Source organism: Martes martes, assembly GCF_963455335.1.
Source record: "Martes martes genome assembly, chromosome: 12".
NCBI classification, from domain to species: domain Eukaryota; kingdom Metazoa; phylum Chordata; class Mammalia; order Carnivora; family Mustelidae; genus Martes; species Martes martes.
Genome location: NC_137900.1, coordinates 48,485,850 through 48,511,624, shown reverse-complemented (window position 1 = coordinate 48,511,624; position 25,775 = coordinate 48,485,850). Strand labels below are relative to the sequence as shown.

The following is a 25,775-nucleotide window of genomic DNA, read 5'->3' as shown; positions in this document are numbered from 1 at the left end:
AATGGGATTGGCTCCTTAATTTCTCTTTCTTCTGTCTTGTTGTTAATGTAAAGAAATGCAACTGATTTCTGTGCATTGACTTTATATCCTGACACTTTACTGAATTCCTGTACAAGTTCTAGCAGTTTTGGAGTGGAGTCTTTTGGGTTTTCCACATATAGTATCATATCATCTGCAAAGAGTGATAGTTTGACTTCTTCTTTGCTGATTTGGATGCCTTTAATTTCTTTTTGTTGTCTGATTGCTGAGGCTAGGACTTCTAGTACTATGTTGAATAGCAGTGGTGATAACAGACATCCTTGCCATGTTCCTGACCTTAGCGGAAAAGCTTTCAGTTTTTCTCCATTGAGAATGATATTTGCAGTGGGTTTTTCATAGATGGCTTTGATAATATTGAGGGATGTGCCCTCTATCCCTACTATGTGTTAGTACTTCTAAAGCCTAGGACAGTTTTACGAAATATATTCTGAGTCAATGAATGGATATACAAACACTTAGCAAAGCCATTCAGAAAATACATGAATTGAAACATACTATCTATTTGCCACAAGCCTATAGTTTAATGGGGAAAACATAGATATACATATACCTGTATTATAAAACAGAAATAAATGTTCTTAAGATAGTACAGATATAAAAAAAAGTCAAGCCTATAGCAATAGACCCATGATTGCGCAAAAGTTTGCAAAAATAGGGATGAATTAAACCAATTATTTATTCTCTAAAATAGATTTTAAAACTAGGGATTTAAAAAAAAAAAAGCAATTCTGGCAGAGAGAAGAACTGCACAAAGGAAAAGAAACGGTAAAGTTTGGAGGCAGAAAAAACACATTCCAAGCGATTTAGTTTTCCTGGAGTGAAGGAGGCAGAACCGCAGAGTGAGACCAGATTCTAAAAGGCCTGACTGGTTAGGTAGAGAGGCTGGACTCCATTTTAGGCAAACACAAGACACTGAGGTAACTGGGGAAAACAATGACCTTAGAAATCTTTTGGGAAAATTACACCCAAACTCTAAGCAGTTAATAGAGAACGCTTTGTTTAAATACACACATGGAGGGAGAGAAGAGGGAGGGAAAAAGGAAAGGACTGGGGGTGAGAGAGGAGGAGATGAGGGAAAAGAGAGGAATAGGAAGAGACAGAGCCAGACAGACAGCGCAAGACAGATGGACAGAGGTCACCGCATTTCATGACATCTGCTTCCAAGTGGACTATGGTTACTGAAGGGCTCTCCCTTACTGGGAGGAAACTGATGGCTAGAATGGCTCCACAGCCATCTATCTGAATGAACAACCGAGGAACCTTAGTATTAACACAAACATGAAGAGAAACCAAAATAAGACACTGGTGAAAAAGAACGTAAATTTGAAGAAAAAAAAAAAAGTGTCCCCTACACATACATATACACACACACAAATTTTTACAGCCATTGGTAAGCAGACATTAGAAAGCAACACAAAAACCAGTTCATAAATTAACCTGTAATAAAATCTGAGCAACTCATAGGATAAGCAATGCAAAGGTATATGAGTTCAGTCCTTGAAAACAGAAAGTAGATAAACACATGTCCTCCCTTTGGCTTTCAGTCTTAGCTCTTTGTCAGTAGCCCAGGACACTTTCGGACAACGTGAGTGTATGTATCCTAATAGTCTCCATAAAAAAGACTTTTGGTGAACTATATACTCTAGGACTCTTATATTGATTTTTTTTTAATACCCTAAAACAAAACCCCAAATCTGAGAATAAACTCATCCTCTATTGGTTCAATCATTCACTGAGTAACTACTTACTGACTGTATGTTATGTGCCAGGCCCCCTCCCGGGGACTGTATCCTCAGGAAGGACAAATTTTATTTTATTTGCTGTGCAGCATTAAGAATGATTAGAAGACGTATTACCTTATAATCCTGCCTTATCACATAATCTAAAGCATGAAAGGGACCATTATTGGATTCTTCTGGGGGAGGTAGTTTATCAAAGTCTGTGAAGCACTAAATCAAACTTAAAGTTCACGAAGATTTCAAGTGAAAATCAATTGCTGGGCTTTAATGGAAAAAGAGAAAAGGGAAGCATGAGTGGGAATGTGGCTACAGAAGTGGAGACATAAATGAATTAACCACCCTCTCATTTTGCTCATTTCGGGAAGAGAGAATATGGAACATGTTAAACAGAACACCTGGATTTTCCACCCAGGCTTTGAGTTCACTGCAATGACAAAACCAAGCAGCTCATAAAGTTATTTTCCTCTCCTAAGGCAGTCTGATTTTACAATCATCCTCATCATACAGATGTATATAGGAAATGTGAACTAACGTGTAAAAATCAAATCTTCATGGGAAACCTAGAAGCAAAACGATGACAGTATGTCTATACTATGGGAGATTCTGCCCTGCCTTATCAAAGTCTTTGTGACTTTTTGTTTCTTTAGAACTAAAAGCACTAATAAAATGTGTTTAAACTTTTGGCCTCAGGAATTCCATTACTTTAGAAACCCTATTTTTAACACACTGACTTTTTATTTTATTTCATTTATTACATCCTGACTTTTTTTAACATCTTGGCTCTCTTCTCATAATAAAAATATGGTCTCCTTTATGTAAATAAACCCTAGAGGAGACACAGAATTGATAAGGACTCCTATTCCAGCAGTCCATAAAGATATCACGTTCTAAGGAACAAAAAGTGTTAAAGGATTTTTGGCAAACAAAGACTATGAACATCTTTCTCCCGAAGTTATTATGAAGCCCATGTCTTTCCAGTGTGAAGAGAGAAAACGTATTGGCCTCCAAACTCGTACCTCATATTCAGCCGTGTTGACGGTTAAGGAAGGAACGAGAGAAAACAGTTCACTGAGGGTCTTTAGAATGAGAGGTCTCGTGTCACAGCTGAGCTTCGGGGAGAGCGCGTTCCAAGTGGAGCGAATGCAAACGACCTGTGAAGCAAAGGAAAGAGTCAATGCCTCACAAAACCCCAAATGATAGGAGGCCATTAGCACAGAGTACTATCTCTCATTATAAGGAAACCAGGAAAGAACAAGAACATTGCCAGGAGTTAAGACTTGATAAGGTATCACTCCTCAAAAGAAACGATTTAAACCAACATAAACTGTGGTTGAAGATGATCCAGCCTGACTCTTAGGACCATTTCTTTACTACTTTGCTAACCAAGGAAGTAAAACTCTCCCAGGCAGACGCCGGCATGCATACCAGACGCGGGCACTCATGCCGGCACACACGTCCGCGGGTGGGGTTAGCTACGTGTGCTGCTGAAGAACTATTCAAAACAAAGAAGGGTAAGATAATGTTAGAGCGTTTCTAAAGGCAGGTACCTGCAGCTTTTGTTGTTTTTCAGCCCTGCTGAAACTGCATCAGCACTCAGAAAATTGAGATGTTCAATATATAAATTGAACATGCTCAAATCATCTTACAAACATTTAAAGGAGGCAGGAGAATAGCTTTATTATTTTTTTTAAAGATTTTATTTATTTATTTGACAGGCAGAGATCACAAGTAGGTGGAGAGGCAGGCAGAGAGAGAGGAAGAAGCAGGCTCCCTGCTAAGCAGAGAGCCCGATATGGGGCTCGATCCCAGAACCCTGGGATCATGACCCAAGCTGAAGGCAGAGGCTTTAACCCACTGAGCCACCCAGGCGCCCCTGTTATTTTTAATTTGACCCAATTTTCTAAATCAAGTGTTCTTAGTTCATTTCACTATTTGGTTTTCTGGAGATTCAAGTGTCTTCTCAGGTTCAACTGCAACTACAACACACGATTTCTTCACTTAGAGATATTTTATTAAAACTTTAAACTCTAAGCAAGAGGAGTGCCAACATAGATCAATTAGATAGAGTTTAACAAGGCTCAATCTTTCTAAAATACTCCCACCTCTTCTCTTAAGCGTCAATTCACACACACAATTTATCTCTATCTACAAACATAAATTATTTAGGAAAAACTACATAAGGTAGTAAGTGAAAAGATGTCAAAGATAAATGAATAATATATACCTAAGGACACAGATTAAGACCCTTAAAGAGGAGACCACAGAAGGAGTAGCTCAGAACACGTGGATTTGATGCTTTTGCTCTTATTTTCTCCTTTTGTGAAACAGCAGAAAAATGTTCTTCGGCTTGGGAACCCCTGCAAATTTGGGGTGAATTCACATTTACTAGGGAGAATACTGTGTGACAGTCATGTCAGTAGCCACATTTATACAAAGCAGCCTTAATATTCCAAATAATCAGTATTTGCCATCAAAAGATAAACTAATTCTTTCAAAACTCTCAATTCAACATGGAGTATCTGCCCAGGGTAACATAAAGTACTAAGAAGAACAATGGAATATAAAACATAATCTAACATCTCAAAGAATTTAGCACCTACTGAAGAGTATGTACATAATTCTAAATCATCAGGAAACAAAAGAGATGATTAGATTTAAAACTGTTGTCAACAGACAAGAGTTTCAGGAGGAAGTAGGTTATAAAGCGCTGTCTGGGGGTGGGGGTCATCATAGAGGATATCGAGAGCCAGGAAGCCTCAAGATGGGACTGGAAGAAGGAATAGACAAATCCAGCAGACACTTCCTGAACGAGTGGAAAGTGTACATCGAAACACGAAGAAAGTGTGTTGTAGGTACAAAACTGGTATGCAAAGTACCAGTGAGGGAAGGCTGACAGATCAGAGAGGACCTAGGATCCTAAAACAAGTTTGAATCAGAATCAAAAAAGAAAAGGAAGCTTCTAGCAGTTTCTGAGTGGGGGAACATCAAAATTAAAATGCCACTTTTGAAATAATCTTCTGGTGGTCTGAGAGCCAAAGTCAAAGAAGCCGCCCAACCCTGCTAACTCCTACTTCTCAGTGGTCCCCAACACATACAGAGCCTCCAACATCTTCCCCAATTCTCGTGCTCAGTGTGTTAATTGTGCTTTCTCTTCACTTTAAATGCCCATCCGAATCCAGCTGAGGGGGTTTCAAGACCCAGTTCAAACCCCAATTCCACAATTAAGCTTTCTCTTACAGTTCAAGCCCTCTTTTTATCCCTTTCTTTCCTCAGCTGTCTAACACTTAAAGCTCTGCACCACCCAATTTAGCATTTAATTATATACTGTCTAGTACTATTCACCATTTTCTTGAACATAAGTTGTCTCCTCAAGTAGATATTAAGTTCTTTGAAGATAATGATGATGTCTTATAGTTCTCCCTCCCCACTCACCTAGCATGGTAATAAGTATATAACAGATCATCAGTACGTATCAACTGCTCTTCATACAGAACCTGAGAAATGCTAAATCTGAGATGGAGAATGAAAGAATTAAAAGAACCTGGAGAATGAACTGGGAAGAGAAAGGTTATGCAACTAATGCCTAGGTGAATAAAAAGTAACATTTAAAAAAGGAGGGAGGGGCACCTGGGTGGCTGAGTTAGTTAAGTGTCTGCCTTTGGCTCAGGTATTGACCTCAGGGTTCTGGGATCGCGACCCACATCGGGCTCTCTGTTTAGCAGGGAGTCTGCTTCTCCCTCTGCTGCTCCCCCTGCTTATGCTCTCTCTGTGTCAAATAAATAAATAAAATCTTAAAAAAAAAAAAAAAGGAAAACTGGACAAAGAAGCACATTTGTAGGAGACGGAACTAGGGATGAGTTCCATTTGATATATGTCTAATGTGAGTTGGTATAAAGACATTCAGAGAGTAATACCCTGCAGGAAAAGAAAAGTACTTCCCAGGTTTCGGCACCAAAAAAAAAGAAAAGTACTACAACTCAGATGTGAGTTTGGTCAACAATAGCTTTGTTGTTCGAGTATTTCTAGAAATCAAAATACCATGAGGAGGTATGGCCTCACAGATGCTCTGATGTACTCTGCAGATCAACAAAGAGGATGTCTGGCCATCAATGACAGAAGTACAAAAAAGGCCTTGCCTTGCCCTTTCGGTAGGGGTGGGTGGGCAGGAAGGCTACAGCCTTCAAGTTTATTCAAGGGTTCACAGAACTTCTTGTAAAAAGTCTTCTTTCTAGAAAGTTTGAAAGCAAAGGCCTGAAATGGTACTGTACATATGGACTAGGAGACGGTATTTCAGAACCGCAGCCAGGAAGTGTGGCCTTACACGGAAGCAAGGTACACGTGCAGGGAATACCTGCAAACCCAGGCTTGTCCCCATCATCAGAAGCAGGGAAGCCTCTAGTAAAGAAGGCTGGCTGCTTTCCCTGACCTTCCCAATCCTGGGCTATTCTTGACACTACACTGCAGAGATCTCCTGGCCCTGCGGGCTCCTTGAGTTCAAGCTATTACCATCTTGCTATATCCACCTCCTGGAACCCTAGGGATCTGATTCACTACCCTTGTGACCCCTACAATCTACTGAATGATATCAGATTAGTCAGGCTCACGGTCCTGACCTTTACTGGCTCGTTCTGCCTCTACTCTTCATTACCCAATCACTTGTCTGTTTTCAGAAAAACAAGTTGACATCTGGCTCTAGGAATGTGATGGACCAGAGCTGAAGTGACTGATAAAGAAGGAAATTCTGTTCTATAAAGCTGAGCTGAAAAGGAAAAAAGGTAGGGGTGGGAGCATGGGAAGAGGGTGGTGGTGGTAATTACCTGTGCCAGAAACAAAGAGGCAAATAACCACACTGAGCAACTGTAAGAAAGTTATCAGTTTCCATAACCTAATAGCTTGTGTTTCAATGTCCACAGGGAAAGACGAGATACCACCTGTAGCCCTATAGAAGGCAGGGAGTTGCAACTGAGACCCTACATAAAACCAGCACCCTTGGGGTGCCCGGGTGGCGCAGTTGGTTAAATGTCCAACTCTTGGTTTCAGCTCAGGTAGTGATCTCAGGGTCATGATCTCAGGGTCATGAGATCAAGCCCCCCAAAGGGCTCTGTGCTCAGTCTGCTTAAGACTCTCTCTCCCTCTCCCTCTGCTTCCCCCACTTGTGTGTGCTCTCTCTCCTTCTCTCTCTGAAATAAAATAAATAAAATCTTTAAAACAACAACAACAGGGGTGCCTGGGTGGCTCAGTGTGTTAAAGTCTCCGCCTTCAGCTCAGGTCATGATCCTGGGGTCCTGGGATTGAGCCCCGCATCGGGCTCTCTGCTCGGCAGGGAACCTGCTTCCTCCGCTCTCTCTGCCTGCCTCTCTGCCTTCTTGTGATCTCTCTCTGTCAAATAAATAAATAAAAATATTTAAAATAAATAAATAAATAAAATAAAAATAAAACAACAACAACAAAAAACCCACACAGGGCACCTGGGTGGCTCAGTGGGTTAAGGCCTCTGCCTTCGGCTCGGGTCATGGTCCCAGGGTCCTGGGATCGAGCCCCACATCGGGTTCTCTGCTCGGCAGGGAGCCTGCTTCCTCCTCTCTCTCTGCCTATCTCCTCTGCCTACATGTGATCTGTCTGTCAAATAAATAAATAAAAATCTTTTTAAAAAAATTAAAAAAAAAAAACAACCGACACAAACACAAAAAACAGCACCCTCGAAAGTACTGAATCCTTAGTGTAATGGCTGGACTAAAAACCACTGGGTTGAGACACTAAAATAATAAAACAGCAGTGACCTAGGGGGCATATGGATCACTCTCAAAGGATATTCCTATAACACGTAACTCAAATGGTTTGCAGAGAAAAATGAAATAAAATAAGCTCTTCTAAAAAGGAGCTCATGTTAAAAAAATTTTCAAAAACTATGATACAGTCCAACATGAAAGAATCAACAAAAACAAGAAACATCAGGACTAAACATCTCAGACCTTTAGATAACAGAGCAGCAATACAAAAGTACGTGTAAGATTTAAAGATTTCAGTAGGGAGAGGGTGGTTGGGTTATGGACACTGGGGAGGGTATGTGCTATGATGAGTGCTGTGAAATGTGTAAGCCTGACAATTCACATACCTGTACCCCTGGGGCTAATAATACATTATATGTTAATTTAAAAATTTAAAAATTTAAAAAAACAGAATTAAAGATTTCAGACAAGGAATTTAATTACCAATAAAAGAATATGGCATGATGGAAAAGAAGAACCGAATCTGGGAAAAAAACAAATAAGATCTCCAAAAATGAAGAATATAATCACTGAAATTATTATTTTTTTAAAGAAATATTTATTCAGATACAAGTCTTTTGTCAGATATATCTATTTTGAATATTTTCTCTCAATCTGTGACCTGACTTTTCTTTTTTTAAAATCTTGGAACACTGCAACAAAAACTAATGCTGTATTTTATGGTGACTAACATGACACAATAAAAAAAAAAATCACTGAAATTATTAACCCAACAGATAGGAAGTTATCCTAACCACAGACCAGAGAGATTAGAGTTACCATATAAAAAGAAATTCAAAGTCAGGTAGTATCAAAAAAGGTGGTCTTTCTTATGTTTATCAAGAGTTCCTAAAGGAGATTCATTTGAGAATGGCCCTTGGAGAAGTGGTTGATTCCAGGACTGGACTAAGAAAAATGTAACTGAGGTCTGGAGCATCTTATGGTGCCAGAAGTAAGGAAGTGTTCATTAAAGGATGTGGACTTGCTGAAAGGACAAAGGAGCCAGTCTCAAAGTGTTCCCAATGAACAAATAAAAACCCCTAAGTCCTCAGAAGCAAAAAGAGATAAATAAATAAGCAAATAAGAAAGAAGGAACAGCTCTTTCTTACAGAAAAAATCCTATTGATAAATGTAGAAGCAATGAAAGAAAAAAAAAAACCACCATTAGACAAACACCACAGGAATAATTGTCATAGGTAAGATCTGTTGGTGGATGTTAAAATTAGTGGGCAAAAGTATGAGGACGAACAGGACAACTAGATAGTCTCAAGGTAACTCCTCTAAGAATTGGATTAATTATAATTACAGAAGAAAGCACAGTAATGGGATGTGGAAAAACCCATTAACCAAGTGATGAAGGTTAATAGCACCAGTAATAAAACATATCAACACCATGTACTCCTGATGTGATACACTGAGAAATACTACTTCTGGAGTAGTCTTGTCAAAAAACACCTAAGCTAAGCTCAACATAATCATGAGGAAAAACCATATACACCAAATTGAAGGACACTTTACCAAATACCTAACCAGGACTCTTCGAAAGGGTCAGCATCGGGAAAAGAGAGGAGACTGAGGCAGTGGCACAGATGGGAAGAGCTAGGTAACAGGACAACTCAGTGCAACATGAGACCCTGGATTGGATCCTGGAACGGAAAATGGACTTTAGAGGGAAAAACTATAAAGCCCCAGTAAAATCCATAATTTAGCTCATAGCATTTTACTGACATTAATTCTTAGATTTGATGGCTGTGCTATAGTAATGAAAGTTAAATGTTACATTAGGGAAAGCAGAGTGAAAAACACATGAGAACTCTCTATACTACTTTTCTTTTTCTTTCTTTCCTTTTTTTTTTTTTTTTTTACAATAGCTTTTTGGAGATATAATTCACATACAATTCACCTAAAGTACATAATTCAATGGTTTTCAATGATACAAAGTTGCATGACCATCATCACAATCAATTTGATCATCACTCATTTTCCCCAGGCTACCCAATCCAAGACAACCATAAATCTACTTTATGTCTCTATAATTTTGCTTTTTTTGTAGGCCTTTTCTATAAAGGAAATGATACAATATATGGTCTTCTGTTACTGGCCTCTTTCAATAAGCATATTGCTTTTAAGGTTCATTATAGCATAATATATATCAGTAGGCTTTTTTGTTGCTAAATAATATGCCATTCTGTGTAATGACACTCTACTATTTTTTGAAACATTCCTATTGGTTTAAAGTTATTTCAAAATAAAACGTTAAAAAAAAGGAACAGAAAAAAAAAGAACTACCTAAGGAAATAGTGACTAAGAATTTCCAAAGTCAATGAAAGACCTTAATGTTCTAAGTTGTCAGCAAGAGAAAAATAAGGTTACATCTATATACGTTATAAGATTGCTGTTTAGCACCAAAGGCAAAGAGATAATCTTCAAAGCTCAGTGGGGAAAAAAAGAGACTTTCAAAAAACAGAGACTGTTGGGACACCGGGGTGGCTCAGGTGGTTAAGCATCTGCCTTCAGCTCAGGTCATGATCCCAGGATCCTGGGACTGAGTCCCGCATTGGGCTCCTTGCTCAGTGAAGGGCCTGTTTCTCTCTCTGTCTGCCACTCCCGCTGCTTGTGCATTCTCTCTCTCTCTCTCTCTCTCTCTCTCTGACAAATAAATAAATAAATAAAATCTTTTTAAATATTAAAAAAAAAAAAGAGAGACTGTCTACAAAGGAACAATTTAGAATAGTAACAGACTTCAAAATTAACAAGGCCAGAGACCACGCAATAACGTCTTAAAGGTCTGAGGAAACTATCAGCCTACAAGACTGAATCCATTATTCAGTAGTAAGGGCAAAAGAAACAAGAATATAGGAATTAAATTAAATAGATGGAACACCCAGGTATTAAGCACATTATAGCATATGAATATTTATGTACAAATTACCAGAACATGTTGCTCAGTTTGTCTATGAGTTTTGGAGAATACATCCCATTCTAAGTGCTTACATTATGTGTATTTTATTGCCGTTTGCGATTCTCAGGGAGAAGGATACTTTCGTCCTGTCCCCGTTCCCCTACAATCTTAGCAACACTAAATGGCCCAGATTAAGATGACCATGGGCAGCGTACACTCAAAAGAGCACATGATTGGAGTCAAAAACCCCAGGCTCTCCCATTTGGTAGCTGAGTAAATCGGGCAAAGTCATTAATCTCCTTCAATCTGTTTCCCCAGCTGCAAAACGGAAATAATAGTAGCAACACCCGCTCTATATAGCACAAGGTTAACAGTAAAGGCAATGTTGAGATGATTGTATGCAAATGTGCTTCATACACTGTAAAAATGGTTATTGCTGTTATAACCAATGGGGAAAAATCACGAATCCCCAAATAATCAAAGCCTTTGCTTCTAATTCTTGTGCCATAAGAATGACTTTGTTCCTTCACAGCAGAACAGGGAGCTATCTTCTAATTTTACTTCCAAAAGCTATTTCTAGAAATTCCTGGGAACAGCCTACTCCTTTTGTCCTGATGCTTTACTCCAACAGAGGGAAAGGTTTATTTAAAAAAAAAAAAAATCTTTAGGCAATGAAAACTGCCTTATTTGCCCTTTTCATAATGAAGGTAAAAGAAACTGCCTTCACAATTAAAGGACTCAAGGCATCATCGTACAGTGAAGTCCTCTTAAGCTAATTCAGTACACACAATTCATAAAAACAGGATGCTTCTGTTACCAAAATACAGGAATGGGGGGTAAGAGGGAGTTTCAGCAGACACAATCAATGGGGCAGAAACAATGAGAAAAATAATACTCTTTCTTTCCCTAATAATATGGGGTTAAAGGTTATAAGTATAAAAAAAATGACTAGCACAGGTTTATTGAAGTAACTTTACAGTCCTTTCATGTCTGAGACTAGGATCAAGGCAGTGTCAGAGAAAAGTAACAGAAATAAATACTGAGTTGCCTTTTTAAGAGTCCTTTAAAATTGAGAGGACAGCCATCCCGATGACTTTCTATTACGGTTGCTCAATTTCTGTCCTGTTCGTGGCAAATAACGTAGAAACCTGTATCTAAATTCCCAACTGTGGCTCGGTAAATCAGAAATATTTGTACTTGATGTGGTAAGGCTCCCCTCATAGTAGCAATCTCATCCTCCATGCCATCTCCAAAGAGACCTTTCAAATTAGTCTGTATTTCTGGAAAACTGGCAGTTTGTACTGTGGACTGGGAATTCCAGTATCTGAATAGAAGGGGCTTCTACAACAGACACAAGCAACAACAGAGAGGCACTTATTAAACAGACCAATCTAGATTATCAAGCCTCCCTAGGGACTCGCTACTCAGTGGCCAGGGATTTAAGTTTCTTTTTTATTCCCCTTTGTGAGAAGTTGCAGCCTCCCCAGCTACCTCCCCATAGGGAACAATATCTTCCGATGCAAACTCCATTGATTTCTTGGCAGGAACAGAAAGAATGACACAAAGAGCTCCCTGAAGGGATGCTCACTTTTCAGTTTTGCTACATTCTGTCCGGATTAATTATCTACTTCATGTTGGACATTCTTCTGGCCTGAACTAGCAAACTCACAGTAAGAATGTGTCAGAAATATCCTTTGATAACAAAATGATTAGCGCTTTACTCCCCCCACCCCTCAATAACCAGAGGGAATTTTTTTTTTTAAAGGTCAGTCCTTCCACTGTTCAGAGAAACAGAGGTTTGATTTCAAGGTAGTAAAGCAAAATAATAGAAATTCAATCAAAATAGCTTAAAAAATTGCTAAAAAGTTGCTCAGCAGATACAGAACTGAAAGCGAAGCAAACTCAGTATCTACCAGCAACAAAAGTAAAATAACCCCCTCCCCATATAAATGTTAAAAAGGGTGAAAGGGACTACTATGAGTGCATGTAGAAAGAGCTTGAGAAACAGTTTAGTGCCATTACATACTGGAAAATCAACATGCTAGGCATCAAAAATAATTGATGAATTAAGCAGTCACTATAGAGGCTCTAAAAACACTTTACAGAACAATTCTAAGCGGCACAGATGAAGCTTTTAGAAATGCCTCCTGAGTTTAGTCCCCTTTACAATGATGGAGTTCCGTGAAAACATTTCTGAATAACCAACGTTGCCATTACTGAAATGTAACCTGATTCCACATTCACATAAATGATTCTTCTATCCCCCTCCACCCCCTCTGTGTATCCACAGATTTGAGAATAACCCAACTGATGAATTCCTCGTGGATAGCAATGGTGCAGATCAGTCTTACTTGCCTGAATGACTCAAAAAGATGCATTTACAACTTTCTGTTAACAAAAGAAACGAACAAGCTCCTGTTTAATGAAAACTAAAGACAAAACCTGTGATCTACAAGTGCGAGAGAGAGAGAGCGCACGCACGCATTTTGGCAGCTTTTCTTTAGGAATTATTTGTTCTTTCGTGCAAAAAAAACCCTGAATTACAACAAAAAGGTTCCCCTTCACAAGGTTTTAACAAGTATAAACTATTTTTCCTTCCCAAAAATGCAGTAGCTAGCACATTGCTTGGCATATAAAGGCACTCCCCTTACAAAAAAAAAAAAGAGAGAGAGAGAGAGAAAGAAAGGAAAAAACGTGTTGAACAAATGAGTGGTATGACTTGGCCCACCATCAGCTAGAACATGGCTGGAGAGCTTTCTGCCAAGCACCAGAGAGGGAATGTTTTGGGCTGTGAGGGCCACACAACCTGTCATTAACCACCCCGCTCTGCCGCTGTGTCATGGGAGCAGCCATTGATTAGAACATTTATGTACCGCAAATAGGGATAATCGGTACATGTGAGAGGTAAGAAAGAAAACCAAAAAACCACCCAAACATCAGAAATGGCACGACTCGTGTGGAAGAGAGAAATGGTGACTTAATTAAGAAATGCTTCCTTAAAATCAGTATTTGGAACCGCCCCTTTGTTTCATGCCCTTGAGGTTTTACACCTCAGAAAATGACTGAAGAAATATTTACAGTAAGTAGAAATACGCCATCCATTTGTACCGCAGAGTGGGGGCCATTCTGGAGAGTTGGAAAAGGAGACATGGCATGATCTCGGGCAGAGAAACGCTAGGGAGGAGTGTATACTGAAGGTGAAGATCTGGCAATGTCCTCACTTACAACTAACCACGTTGGCCTCTCCCTTAAGATGTTGTCCAGTTCCATGTGTGCCCGTCTGCACACTGCAGCTTTAATGAATTCTTCATCGCAAACTGTAGATGTTACTCCCCGGACCCAAGTCTCCAGAGAGAGAGAGGAAATGGAAACCACTCCTCCCCAAACACCAAGGAGCTCGAAAATTGAAATTATACGTGAGAACTCCACAAGTCTAAATGAGCTATTAATGTCTTCTTAAATTATTCTCAGCAGTCTACTTTGCAATTGAATAATTACACCAGAAAATCCAGGAAAACATCAGGACTCCAGCGATGGTAAAGGAACTTTTCGAGAAAAGAAGCTACATATTGCTGGGGGAGAGAGCACATGGATGATCAATTTTCCTAAGAGTCCACCTGCCACAGGAAAGAATATTAAGTCAATACAGAAACACAGCGCACCTCAACAAAGTGCAGAGGCTGCTTGTAGGCAAATAGGCTTGAGTGATGGAATGTAGAAAGGGCCACAGTGATCCTCAGGCTGAATACAGCTGGGTCCACTGGAGGACCCACCTCAAAAAAAGCCACGGGCCCCAACTGACCAATGGGCTACAAAAGGGAAAATTCCAAATGTCACCAAACCTCGTCATTTTCCCTCTTTTTCATTTTAAGATTTTATTTATTTGAGAGAGAGAGGTAGAGAGAAAGAAAGCATGAGCTAGGGATGGGGCAGAGGCAGAGAAAAAAGCAGACGCCCTGAGCAGGGAGCCCACCGGGGGCTCAGTTCCAGGACCCGAGATCATGACCTGAGCTGACGGCAGACGCTTAACCAACTAAGCCACCGAGGCGCCCCACTCATGCTTCCTCTTTAAAAACAGCCCCTGCCCACTGCCTCATTGCAGAGAGCCTCTCCTCTGCTGGCTTCCCGCAGCTCCCCTGCGGTGTGCTCAACTTTTCAACTTCCAGCTCCTCTGTTCTGCTTCAGGTGACTTCTTTCACCTGCTGTGCCACTGGCTTCCACCAGATCATCACTGCACATCTGCGGGCCCCCATCCGATTGAGAAACACCCCATTTAGACACCACAGAAATGTCAACAGAAACAGGAGAATTGAGAAAAGATAGATACGGCCATGGAGCCCAAGTGAGCAGGGAGAGGTTTGATTATTGTTTTTTTTAAGATTTTATTTATTTATTTATTTGACAGGCAGAGATCACAAGTAGGCAGAGAGAGATAGAGGAGGAAGCAGGCTCCCTACCGAGCAGAGTCTCCGATGCGGGGCTCGATCCCAGGACCCTGGGATCATGACCTGAGCTGAAGGCAGAGGCTTTAACCCACTGAGCCACCCAGGCACTCCCAGAGGTTTGTTTAAAAAAAAAAAAGCTTTCTGTAGTATTTTACACTCAAGAGAAGGTAAGGAAGTATGGGACGAGTCCTTCGGCTTTGCCAAAAATAACGTCTTTTTATTTTTTTTTTTTAATTTTTTATTTTAATAAACATATAATGTATTTTTATCCCCAGGGGTACAGGTCTGTGAATCATCTGGTTTACACATTTCACAGCACTCATCATAGCCCATACCCTCCCCAATGTCCATTTCCCCACCACCCTCTCCCGTCCCCCTCCCCCCCCCAACCCTCAGTCTGTTTCTTGAGATTGAGTCTTTTATGGTTTGTCTCAAATAACGTCTTTTTAAAGTTTTCTATCCAAATGGGAAATTAAACCACTTTCTGTCTGCATCTCCTGTTTATTATAAAAAATTAAGAATACAGGGGCACCTGGGTGGCTCAGTCGGTTAAGCGTCTGCCTTCGGCTCAGGTCATGATCTGGGGGTCCTGGGATCAAACCCCACGTGGGCTCCCTGCTCAGCAGGGAGTCTGTTTCTCCCTTACCCTCTGCTTCTCCCCCCAGCCCCCGGCTCATGCTCACTCTCAAATAAATAAATAAAAATCTTTTTAAAAATATTTAAGAATATAGAAATGCAATGCTAACCCCCCAATTCTTCTCAAACCTAATTATCCATTGTATCAGAGTACACCTGCTAAATAATAAAGATTAAGACACAAAAAAACACTGATTACGGTATGGTTTATGATATGAAAAAAATCAAAACGAATCAATAAATAATTTAATTATCCCACAACAGGAAATAGACTCATGTGCTCACTCAACTCGATGTCAGAAGTAGACCGCCGACGCAACCTGGTGCTCATGGTAAACTGCTAGCTGAGACAACAGATTACAAAAAAATATGTAACACAGCCCTCTAACATCAAATGGTCTTTTTTTTGCTCTATACCTGTGGTTTGAAGGTGATTTTTAATCTTTTCCTCGGTTATAGCTTATGACTTTCCTACTACATACATATAATACTTGAGTCATATTTTAAAGGAAATATATATCCATTTTATTCATTTGAGTCTCAATCATTTCTCCACAGTTAAAATTAATTTGATTCCCCCACTTCCCTATAGCTTACATAAAGATTAAAAAAAGATTTATTTTCATATGACACCTAAAATTAGTGTATTTTTAAAATGACATTTGGCAAAGTGATCACTCTTTGGTAAAAAGAGAGATTTATGTTTCTTCCTTCCACCCACCTAAATTAATATTTTATAGGGAAATCTGAAAGTTTACTATAGCCATTCTTACTCTACAAAATGGAGCCAAACATCTTCCACCACACCTGGGAAGCCTAATATAATTCCAAAGGTTTCCTTAAACACCCTCATTGCCAGGCAGGAAGACTGTGCCTCCTTGCACAAAGCCTAAGCCAGGAATTAACAGCTATTACAGCCACATCAAATAAATATATGGCTGGTGATAACTGTACAACCCATAAACACATGCCAGGAAAATAACACTGCACAAAGCTGGAACAATTCTGAGGTGGACTGAAGAGCTTCTCGAAGGCTCTCAAAGGAAAAGTAGCCAGTGGCACCGTAAGAGTTTAGATTTAACATGCCACAACACGGATGAACCTTGACAACATTACGCTGTGTGAAAGAAGCCAATCCCAAAATACCAGATACTGTAGGACTCCATTTATATGTCTTATATGAAAACAGGCAAATTTATAGAGACAGAAAGTAGATTATCAGTTGTATAGGACCTGGAAGGCAGGGGAGGGGAGTGGGGTTAATGTGGGGTGACAGCTAAAGGGTACAAAGTCTCTATTTGGGTTGATGAAAATGTTCTAAGTTTGACTGTAGTTGATGGCTGCACACATCTCTGAATATACTAAAAAGCATCAAATTATGAACTTTACATGGGTAAACTGTACTGTGTGTGAATTTAATCTGAGAACTTTTTACCAAAAAAAAAAAGCTTAGATTTAGTGTGGTCCTACTACTTGTACCACAGGAACAAATATTTTGGTATCCGCCAACTCTAGGTTCAAACCTTGTCCCTGCCAGTAATTAGCTGTATTAACTTCAGTTTCCTCAGCTGCCAAATGAAGGACAGTGTTTGTGTTGGTCAGGATCCTCCAGAGAAACAGAACCCATAGATTACAGACAGACAGACAGATAGATGATGATGATGGGTGGATTGACAGACAGAGAGAGACAGAGAGACGGAGAGAGGGGGCTTTACTACAATCTGCTGTCAGCAACCTGACGAATCAGGAAAGCTGAGGGTATAATTCAGTCCCAGAGCCATACGTCTGAGAACCAAAGAGCCAGTGGTGTTTGAGAGTCCAAAGGCCCAAGAAGCAGGAGCCCTGATATCCAAGGATAGGAAAAGATGGCTGTCCCAGCTTAAGAAGAGAATTTGCCCTTTCTTTGCCTTTTTATTCCACTCCCTCCATGGATTGGATGCTGCCGCTCTCATTTTAGTGAGGGAGGATGCCTTTTGTCAGCCTACTGATTCAAATGCTAATCTTTACCAGAAACACCCTAGCAGACATATCCCAAAATAACGTTTTACCAGTTATCTGGGCATCCCATACATCAGTCAAATTAACACCTAAAATTCAGCCATCACAGCACTAATACCAACCTCACAAGGTTACTATGATGATTTTTATAAAACGATTTACGAGAGTACTGGGCAAGGGGTAAACGCTCAGCCAATGTTTACTTTTGGTATAAGTATTAAGACTATATTCTGGGGGCACCTGGTTGGCTCAGTTGGTGAAGCATGCAACTCTTGATTTCAGGGTTGTGAGTTCGAGCTCCGTGTTGGGTGTAGAGATGGCTTAAAAATAAAATCTTAAAAAAAGATATTATATCCCTGTTTTCATTCTTTACCTTGGGTAGTTTTCCAAAGATGGACCAGACATGAGATCACCATCCATTTTCAAGCACTGGGCTGAGTGTGCTTCATCAGAATTCCACTTCAGTTCCTCATCACTCTACTCCTTACTTGAATCAACACCTTTTCTGGGTCTGAGGACTATGGAAGCATAGGGTGTTCGTTTGGTATCTGTTTCATCCAACTGAGCGGGCTGTGTTCACCATGAAACCCCCATCCTATTGCCTGGAGAAGGCTCCCACGCAGAACAGAAGAAGTAAAGAGATTTTAAAAGCTCTCCTCTCTCCTTCACGCTCTTTTATCCTCACTCTTCTGTAGTGTGCTTTTGGCTGCTCTGAAGCTAACATGGTCCCACGGAAGGAAAAGAGGAACACCAGGAAGTTGACTGTTTCCACCTAGGTTGGTTTTACTTTTACATGTGATGGGACGGAGGTAAAGGAAATGTGGAAGTATCCTTTGACTCTCTGCAGCCTAACTTCCAGCCAAGGGGAAGAAGGTAAGATGGGGCAGAACCTCCCACACAGGGGTGAGTATGCATTTCTCTGCCATGACTTCTGAGTTTCGATTCTCAGAAACCTAGTGTAACCACAGATATCTAGACAGGGCACATGAGGCTAAGGCAAGAGCACCCAACACCATCACGAACAGCCACACCCTAGCCTGAAGGCCCAGCCGACAACCCAGTAGTTCGGCACTGGGGTAGAGAAGGGTTGGAGGCCTTCAGACTATTCCTTCCCACAACTCCCCCCCACCCTACACTACAAGAAAGTAAGTGTCAATGTAGAATGTTTATTGCAGCAATAATAATGTTTGAGATTTCCTTGTGTTCTCTCATTTATTAGAGTGTATCATATACTTTAGTCTCAGCTGTCACCAAATCATCAGTAATGCCTACTTCTGTTAGCAGCTGCAAAAGGCTCACATTTAGTAGGGAAATAAAAGAATAAAGACTTAAGTTACAATGATCATCCATGTTTTCCAAAGTAAATAAAAAAGACATATGTGAAGCAATCATATCCTATGCAGAAAAAAAGCATAGGTAAAGCAACATTCCCATATAATGCAGGTAGGAGTTTAAAAGAGAGAAATCAAAAACAAAAACAAAGGGGTACCCAGGTGGCTCAGTTGTTAGGTGTCTGCCTTCGGCTCAGGTCATGATCCCATGGTCCTGGGATGGAGCCCTGTATCAGGCTCCCTACTCAGCGAGGGGCCTGCTTCTCCCTCTCGCACTCCCTCTGCTTGTGTTCCCTCTCTCACTGTGTCTCTCTCTTCCAAATAAATTAAATAAAATCTTAAAACAAATAAAAAAAATATATATAAAATAAAATAAAAGGGAGAAATCTTTATGGATGGTAATAAATACCATTGGGCTAGCAATTTCATTTCTAAAAATTTATTCTAAGGAAATAATTAGAGATGCATGTTAAAGTTTAGCTCCAAGGATGGAGCTCATCACAGCTCTGAATATGGGAGTAGAAAATCAGAAACAAACAAAATACCCATCAACAAAAGATGGGTAAAAGTATGATACACGCAGCATACAATAAGGTACTATGTACCCACTAAAATATGTGTATACATATTGCCAGAAAGAGATATTCACAATATATTAAGGAAAAAAATCAGGTTATACTAAATAGTATGCTCAATACACTCTCATTTTTTAGAATATCTCTAGATAGACAGCCACATCTATATATAAAGAGGTACAAAATTACATATGGCAAGTTGTTTATATTAGATGTATCCCTGGATACTGACGCAGGCACTTCCTTGCTTCACGTTTTGCATATCTGTATTTTCTGGTTTTTGAGCAACAAACATGCCGTGCAATAAAAAAAATACTTTAGAAACTCAATACACATAGTCTAAAAAATAAAAATTCATCAACAGCATGGAATAGAATGTGAAATCATAACCTTCCTGGACAATTCAGAATGTCTCATAAACAAGCTGGCATTCAAATCTCCTAATAGGCCAACCCCTCTGTGAAGAACTAGGACTACAGACAAATAAAAAGAGCTTATTACCTCCCCAAAGTAGCTCACAGGAGCACAAACATGGGAAGCAAATATTTACAGTTGGTTATAATGCTCAAATAGAAAGGGATGCTTTGGGGCAAAGAGAGAAAGATACAAACCTAAGGGATAAGGAAATTTCATAAAAGAGAAACAGAAGACAATCATTTAACTACATTATTAACCAGGAAAGATCTCACTAATTAGAGAAGTTTTACTAGCATTCTTAGATTACCTGATATTACCGTAGATTACACAACTTATTCCAAAACAATTTGTGATCCTGCTTCGCAGAATTTATCACAACTGCAAACGGGGAGGCGTACCATGAATGATTAAATGTCCATTCGCTCTGGGTCCCCAATTTAGAATGGGTTTCCTGGGGATTAAGAATGAGGTCTGTCCTTTACATTATTCTATCTCCAGCATCTCACAGTGCCTTGTGCATAGTGGGCAAGCAAATTTTAGTTGAACATGAATGAATATAAATAAAAACAGTCAGTTTCTCCTTTCCTCTATTGGGTTGGCGCAGAAAGCGGGTTGCCTTGCTCAGCTCAAGGATGGGTGTCACTTGTAACCAGAATCAAGTCCTTCTCTAATACCGTTCTACAGCTGCTGACTCTAAAACCTAGCCAATTCTAAGTGGTTCTGGAGTTTCCCATGGCTAAATGGAAATGCTCTTGCTCACAAAACCTCTAAGCATTCTTCTTCAGCCCTTTTATTTATTTATGTATGCAGCAGGCTACATCTGCCCCACCTTTGGGGTAAGAGGGAGGACCTCTTGGAGGATGGGAACAGAAGTAACAAGAATGACATTTTATGATAAGATACTGAATAAAAGGCAAGGGATTATTAGCCTTGTATTCAAACCCCAACTCTGCCTCTTCTTAGCTCCGTGCCCTTGAAAATTATTTCACTCCATGGGTTTTAGCTTATTCCCATATAAAATAGGGATAAGACCACCAAACTCACAGAGATGTTGTAATAATTAAATGAGATAATGCATGTTATACTTAGTGTTGGGCCTTGACCACAATGGACACTCAATAAATGGAATGGTTGTTTTCCTTGTGTTTGTGGTTATTACATAATGCTATTTGCTCCTAAGTTAGTCATTTAAAGACAATTACTTGAAGTGAATGCTATAGCCTAGCTTCTTTAGAGTTAAATCCTTATTCCTTCAAAGCATCTTTTTTTTTTTTTAAGTTTCAGGGTTTTTTGGTTTGTTGTTTTTTTTTTAAGTAATCTCTACACCCAACATGGGGCTCAAACTCACAACCTCATGATCAAGGACTGCATGTTCCAGGTACTGAGCTGGCCAGGTGCCCCCCTTCAAAGCATTTCTACAGCATGTAACAAAAAAATCTGAGAAAAAGGATCATCTTAACAGACCTCTTCATAAAGATGGCTTGAGAGGACACCTTTGAATAACACCTTACCATATGTTACACAGGCACAACCTCTATCCTGTGACCTATAAACATGCTTGTTTGTACAGCTCTACTGGTTAAAAAAAAAAGTGTGCCAACATATATTTAGTCACATGTTATATACATGAACAATAAGAAAGAAAATATCAGGCAAAGTAAAAAAACGTGAAACAATTATTCTCAATAAAAGAAAAAAGTAAAACATCTTTAAGTTCAATAACTTTTGTTGTTATTGTTGATTTTTAAGATTTTACTTATTTGAGAGAGAGAGACAGCACAAACAGAGAAGGGGCAGAGGGAGAGGGAGAACCAGGGTCCTGGCTGAGCAGGGAGCCCGAAGCAGGGCTCAATTTTGGAGCCTGGGATTATGACCCAAGCCAAAGGCAGACACGTAACCGACAGAGCCGCCCACACATCCCAAATTTCAATAACTTTTCAACCTCTAGTGATACACATTTCTCAGAGACACTCCCAATCTCAGTACAAAATACTGTAAATAATAGAGTCTGCCAATAAGCACATATAAAGATGCTCAACACCATAAATTCGGCAGGAAACTGCAATAGAAACCACAGTAAAATGCTTCAGACCCCATAGGATGACTACAATAAAACAACAGTAAGGAAGGTGGGTGAGCAGGTAGAAAAACGGAAACTCTTACACATTGCCCAGAAGAATGTAAAATGGCGTGACCACTTGGAGTTTTGCAACTCCATAAAATGCAACAGAACATTTACATTTGGAGTTTCACAACTCCATGAAAAATTAAAAAGAGTTATCACATGACCCAGAAATTCAAAGTATGTATCAAGAGCACTGAAAACAGAAGTCCACACAAAAACATGTGTACGAATGCTCAGAACAGTATTTATAATAGCCACAAAGTAGAAATCATCCAAATGGCCATCATCTGCTGAATGGATTTAATAAAATGTGGTATAGCCATTACAATGGAATATTACTCAGCCATAGGAAGGAGTGAAGTTTTGTGAGCCCTGGAAATATGCTAGATGAAAAGAAGCCAGATACAAAAGGCTATACATTGCATGATTCCAATGACATGAGAAGTCCAGAGGAGGCAAATCTATCAAGACAGAAAGTGGTTGCCAAGGAATTAAGAGTGGCTGCTAATGGAAGGAGAGTTTCTTTTGGAGATCATATTCATTTCTACAGCTCTCACAAATTATCACAAATGTAGTGGCCTAAATGACACAAACATATTCTCTTACAGTCCTGGAGGCCAGAGTTCAGATGACTCTTCCAAGGCTAAAAAAATCAGGGTTCCTTCTGGAGGCCCTAGAGGAGAAGCTATTTCCTGGCCTGGTCTAGTTTTTTGGAAGCTGCCTGCATTTTTTGGCTCATGATGCCTTCTTCCTAGCACATCACCTTTTGTCCTCCTGCTTCAGCCATCCCACTCTCTCTCCTTGTCTCCTTCTTAGAGGGATGTGAGTGATTACATTTAAGGAACCACCCAGATAATACAGGACAATCTAACCATCTCAAGATCCTTAACTCAATCAGATATTCAAGATCCCCTTTGATTATGTATGGTTACAGTCATAGGTTCCAGAGACTAGGACCTGAATATCTTTGGATGCCTTATTCAGCCTGCCACAGGAATGATTTTAAAATGTTCTGGAATTTGACAATGGTGACCGATGCATAATGTTGTGACTACACTAAAAATCACTGGATTATACACTTTAACAGTGAACTTTATGGTATGGGAGTTATATCTCAGAAAAGCTGTTATTTTCTTTAAATGACACTGTTGTTAGAAAAACATAGCTATTATGTGGTTCAAAAAAAAAAGGCAAACGATTTGTGTGTAGTTGTGCTTAGGTATAACATGAAGGAATCAAGAAATTCATAAAGTCAAGGTTAACAGTGCTTCAGATAAACTTTTTTTCAGATGAACTTTTCAACAATCCATACCCAGATCATGCCTAATTAAATGACACACTATATGTGGTATACACACACACACACACATAAATATATATGCACATGTATATATGTAGGATAGTATATATAGTATACGTTACACAAATACATGCAAAATGACAACTACATACATATGTATATATGTATGCATGCATATACATTTCCTATAAATTCATTTAACTGATATGTATAAGCTAATGGACTGTCATATTCTAACAGAGGAGAGATGGTTCTAGAATTGGTGTTCACTGTGGAAGTCTCATTCTTCCTTTATGATACTTGGCTACTCCAGGTGACACCCGATCATCTGATGGACATGCAAGAGGCCATTCATCTGTATGCTAAATCTTATTAAAGTTTTCTTTCTCTCTTTTCAGAGAAAAGATAAAAAGAAAAATCATAATATCTTCTTTCTCAACCTCATGGGTAGGTTTGAACACAACCCACTTTAGAGACCACTGCTTTTGACATTGGTCCCAAACTTCACTACACATCAAAGTCACTGGAGAACTCATTAAAAATATTAGCCTAGGTTTCATCTCTAGAGATTCTGATTTAGTAGCACAAGCTTTCTACCAACTTTGGAAGACCCTGCCCTACATGCTAAACGCTACCATCCTTCATTTTTCTGTGAAGTTCATAACTTAGATATAGTAGTAGCTAAGCCAAACAAGAGAAAGAGAAGGAAGTACACTCCAATTGAAGGTTTTTGTTTTTTTTTTTAAGATTTTTATTTATTTGATAGACAGAGATCACAAGTAGGCAAAGAGGCAGGCAGAGAGGAGGAAGCAGGGTCCCTGCAGAGCAGAGAGCCCGATGCGGGGCTCAATCCCAGGGCCCTGGGATCATGACCTGAGCCGAAAGCAGAGGCTTTAACCCACTGAGCCACCCAGGTGCCCCAAGATTTTATTTATTTATTTGACAGATGGATCACAATTAAGCAGAGAGGCAGGCAGAGAGAGAGGAGGAAGCAGGCTCCTCGCTGAGCAGAGAGCCCGATGCGGGGCTTGATCCCAGACCCTGAGATCATGATCTGAGCTGAAGGCAGAGGCTTCAACCCACTGAGCCACCCAGGCGCCCCTCCAATTGAAGTTTTAAGTATAACACAATGAAACAAAGTCAATGACATTCTTTTATTAGACCTGTATTTCGATCATTTCAGACCAAAGTCATTCCATGTCAGGCTGTTTAAGCACGCTAATTGCTCCAATGACCGCTGACAGAAGCAGGGGCAGTATGGCACAGCTCTGAAGCAAAAAGAATGATTCTCCTGAGAATATCTACCCATTAATGCTGAATTAGAACCGAGGGCAGTGCAGTCCACCTTGCTATTGTGAGAAAAGGTCAGCCGAGCTTTTCATAAAGCTCAAAAACCAGACCACAGGATCAATAGCAAGAAGTCATCTGAATCATAAAGGTAATGTATACTCAAAACATGAAAAAGGCATTAGAATGACACCCAACTTATAGTCCACAGACTAACAAAATCCTTTACTATAAATGATAAAAAGTCTCCCAAACTTAAAACTGAAGAACTAAAACAGTGTGTATATTATCTCCTTTAAATATTACTTCTGGATATGCATGCATGTTACAGATGTATTGAGTAACTGTGTACCTACATGGAGACTTATCAAATTCTTACTGTCTTAATCCCAAGTATTTCCAAAGCAAGTTAACGGCCTTTCACTAAGAAGTGATTTTCGTCATCTAGTCAAGGTGAAGTGTAATCTGGAAACAGTATTTCCAGAAATGAGCCTCTTAGCAATATTTCTTTTTTTATTATTATTGTTTATTATGTTAGTCACCATACAGTACATCATTAGTTTTTGATGTCATGTTCCAAGATTCATTGTTTAACACCTACTGCTCCATGCAATACATGCCCTCCTTATCCCCATCACCGGGCCAACCGATCCCCCCACTCTTTTCCCCTCAAACCCTCAGTTTGTTTCTTGGAGTTCACAGTCTCTCATGGTTCATCTCCTCCCATCCTCCATGCTATTCCTTATGTTCCACAAGTAAATGAAACCATATGATAACTGACTTTCTCTGTTTGACTTATTTCACTCAGCATAATCTCCTCCAGTCCCGTCCAAGTTGATACAAAAGTTGGGTATTTACCCTTTCTGATGGCTGAGTTATATTCCACTGTATATATGGACCATATCTTCTTTATCCATTCATCTGTTGAAGGGCATCTTGACTCTTTCCACAGTTTGGTGACTGTGGCCATTGCTGCTATGAACATTAGGGTGCATATGGCCCTTTTTTTCACTACATCTGTATCTTTGGGGCCAGTAGTGCAATTGCTGGTTAAAGGGTAGCTCTATTTTTAATTTTTTCAGGAATCCCCACACTGTTTTCCAAAGTGGCTGCACCAACCTGCATTCCCACCAACAGTGTAAGAGGGTTCCCCTTTCTCCACATCCTCTCCAACATTTGTTGCTTCTTGCCATGTTAATTTTTGCCATTCTAA

General features: G+C 39.7%; 1 protein-coding gene across 2 annotated transcripts in view; it reads right to left on the bottom strand.

Moving 5' to 3' along the window:
• Nucleotides 1-25,775, bottom strand: part of FOCAD (focadhesin) — a 303,850-nt gene that overhangs the window by 112,217 nt on the left and 165,858 nt on the right. For both annotated transcript variants that reach the window (XM_080819443.1, XM_080819444.1), the window contains exon 16: nucleotides 2,795-2,929. In XM_080819443.1, coding sequence (XP_080675569.1) covers nucleotides 2,795-2,929 — 135 coding nt within the window. The remainder of the gene's footprint in view (nucleotides 1-2,794; nucleotides 2,930-25,775) is intronic.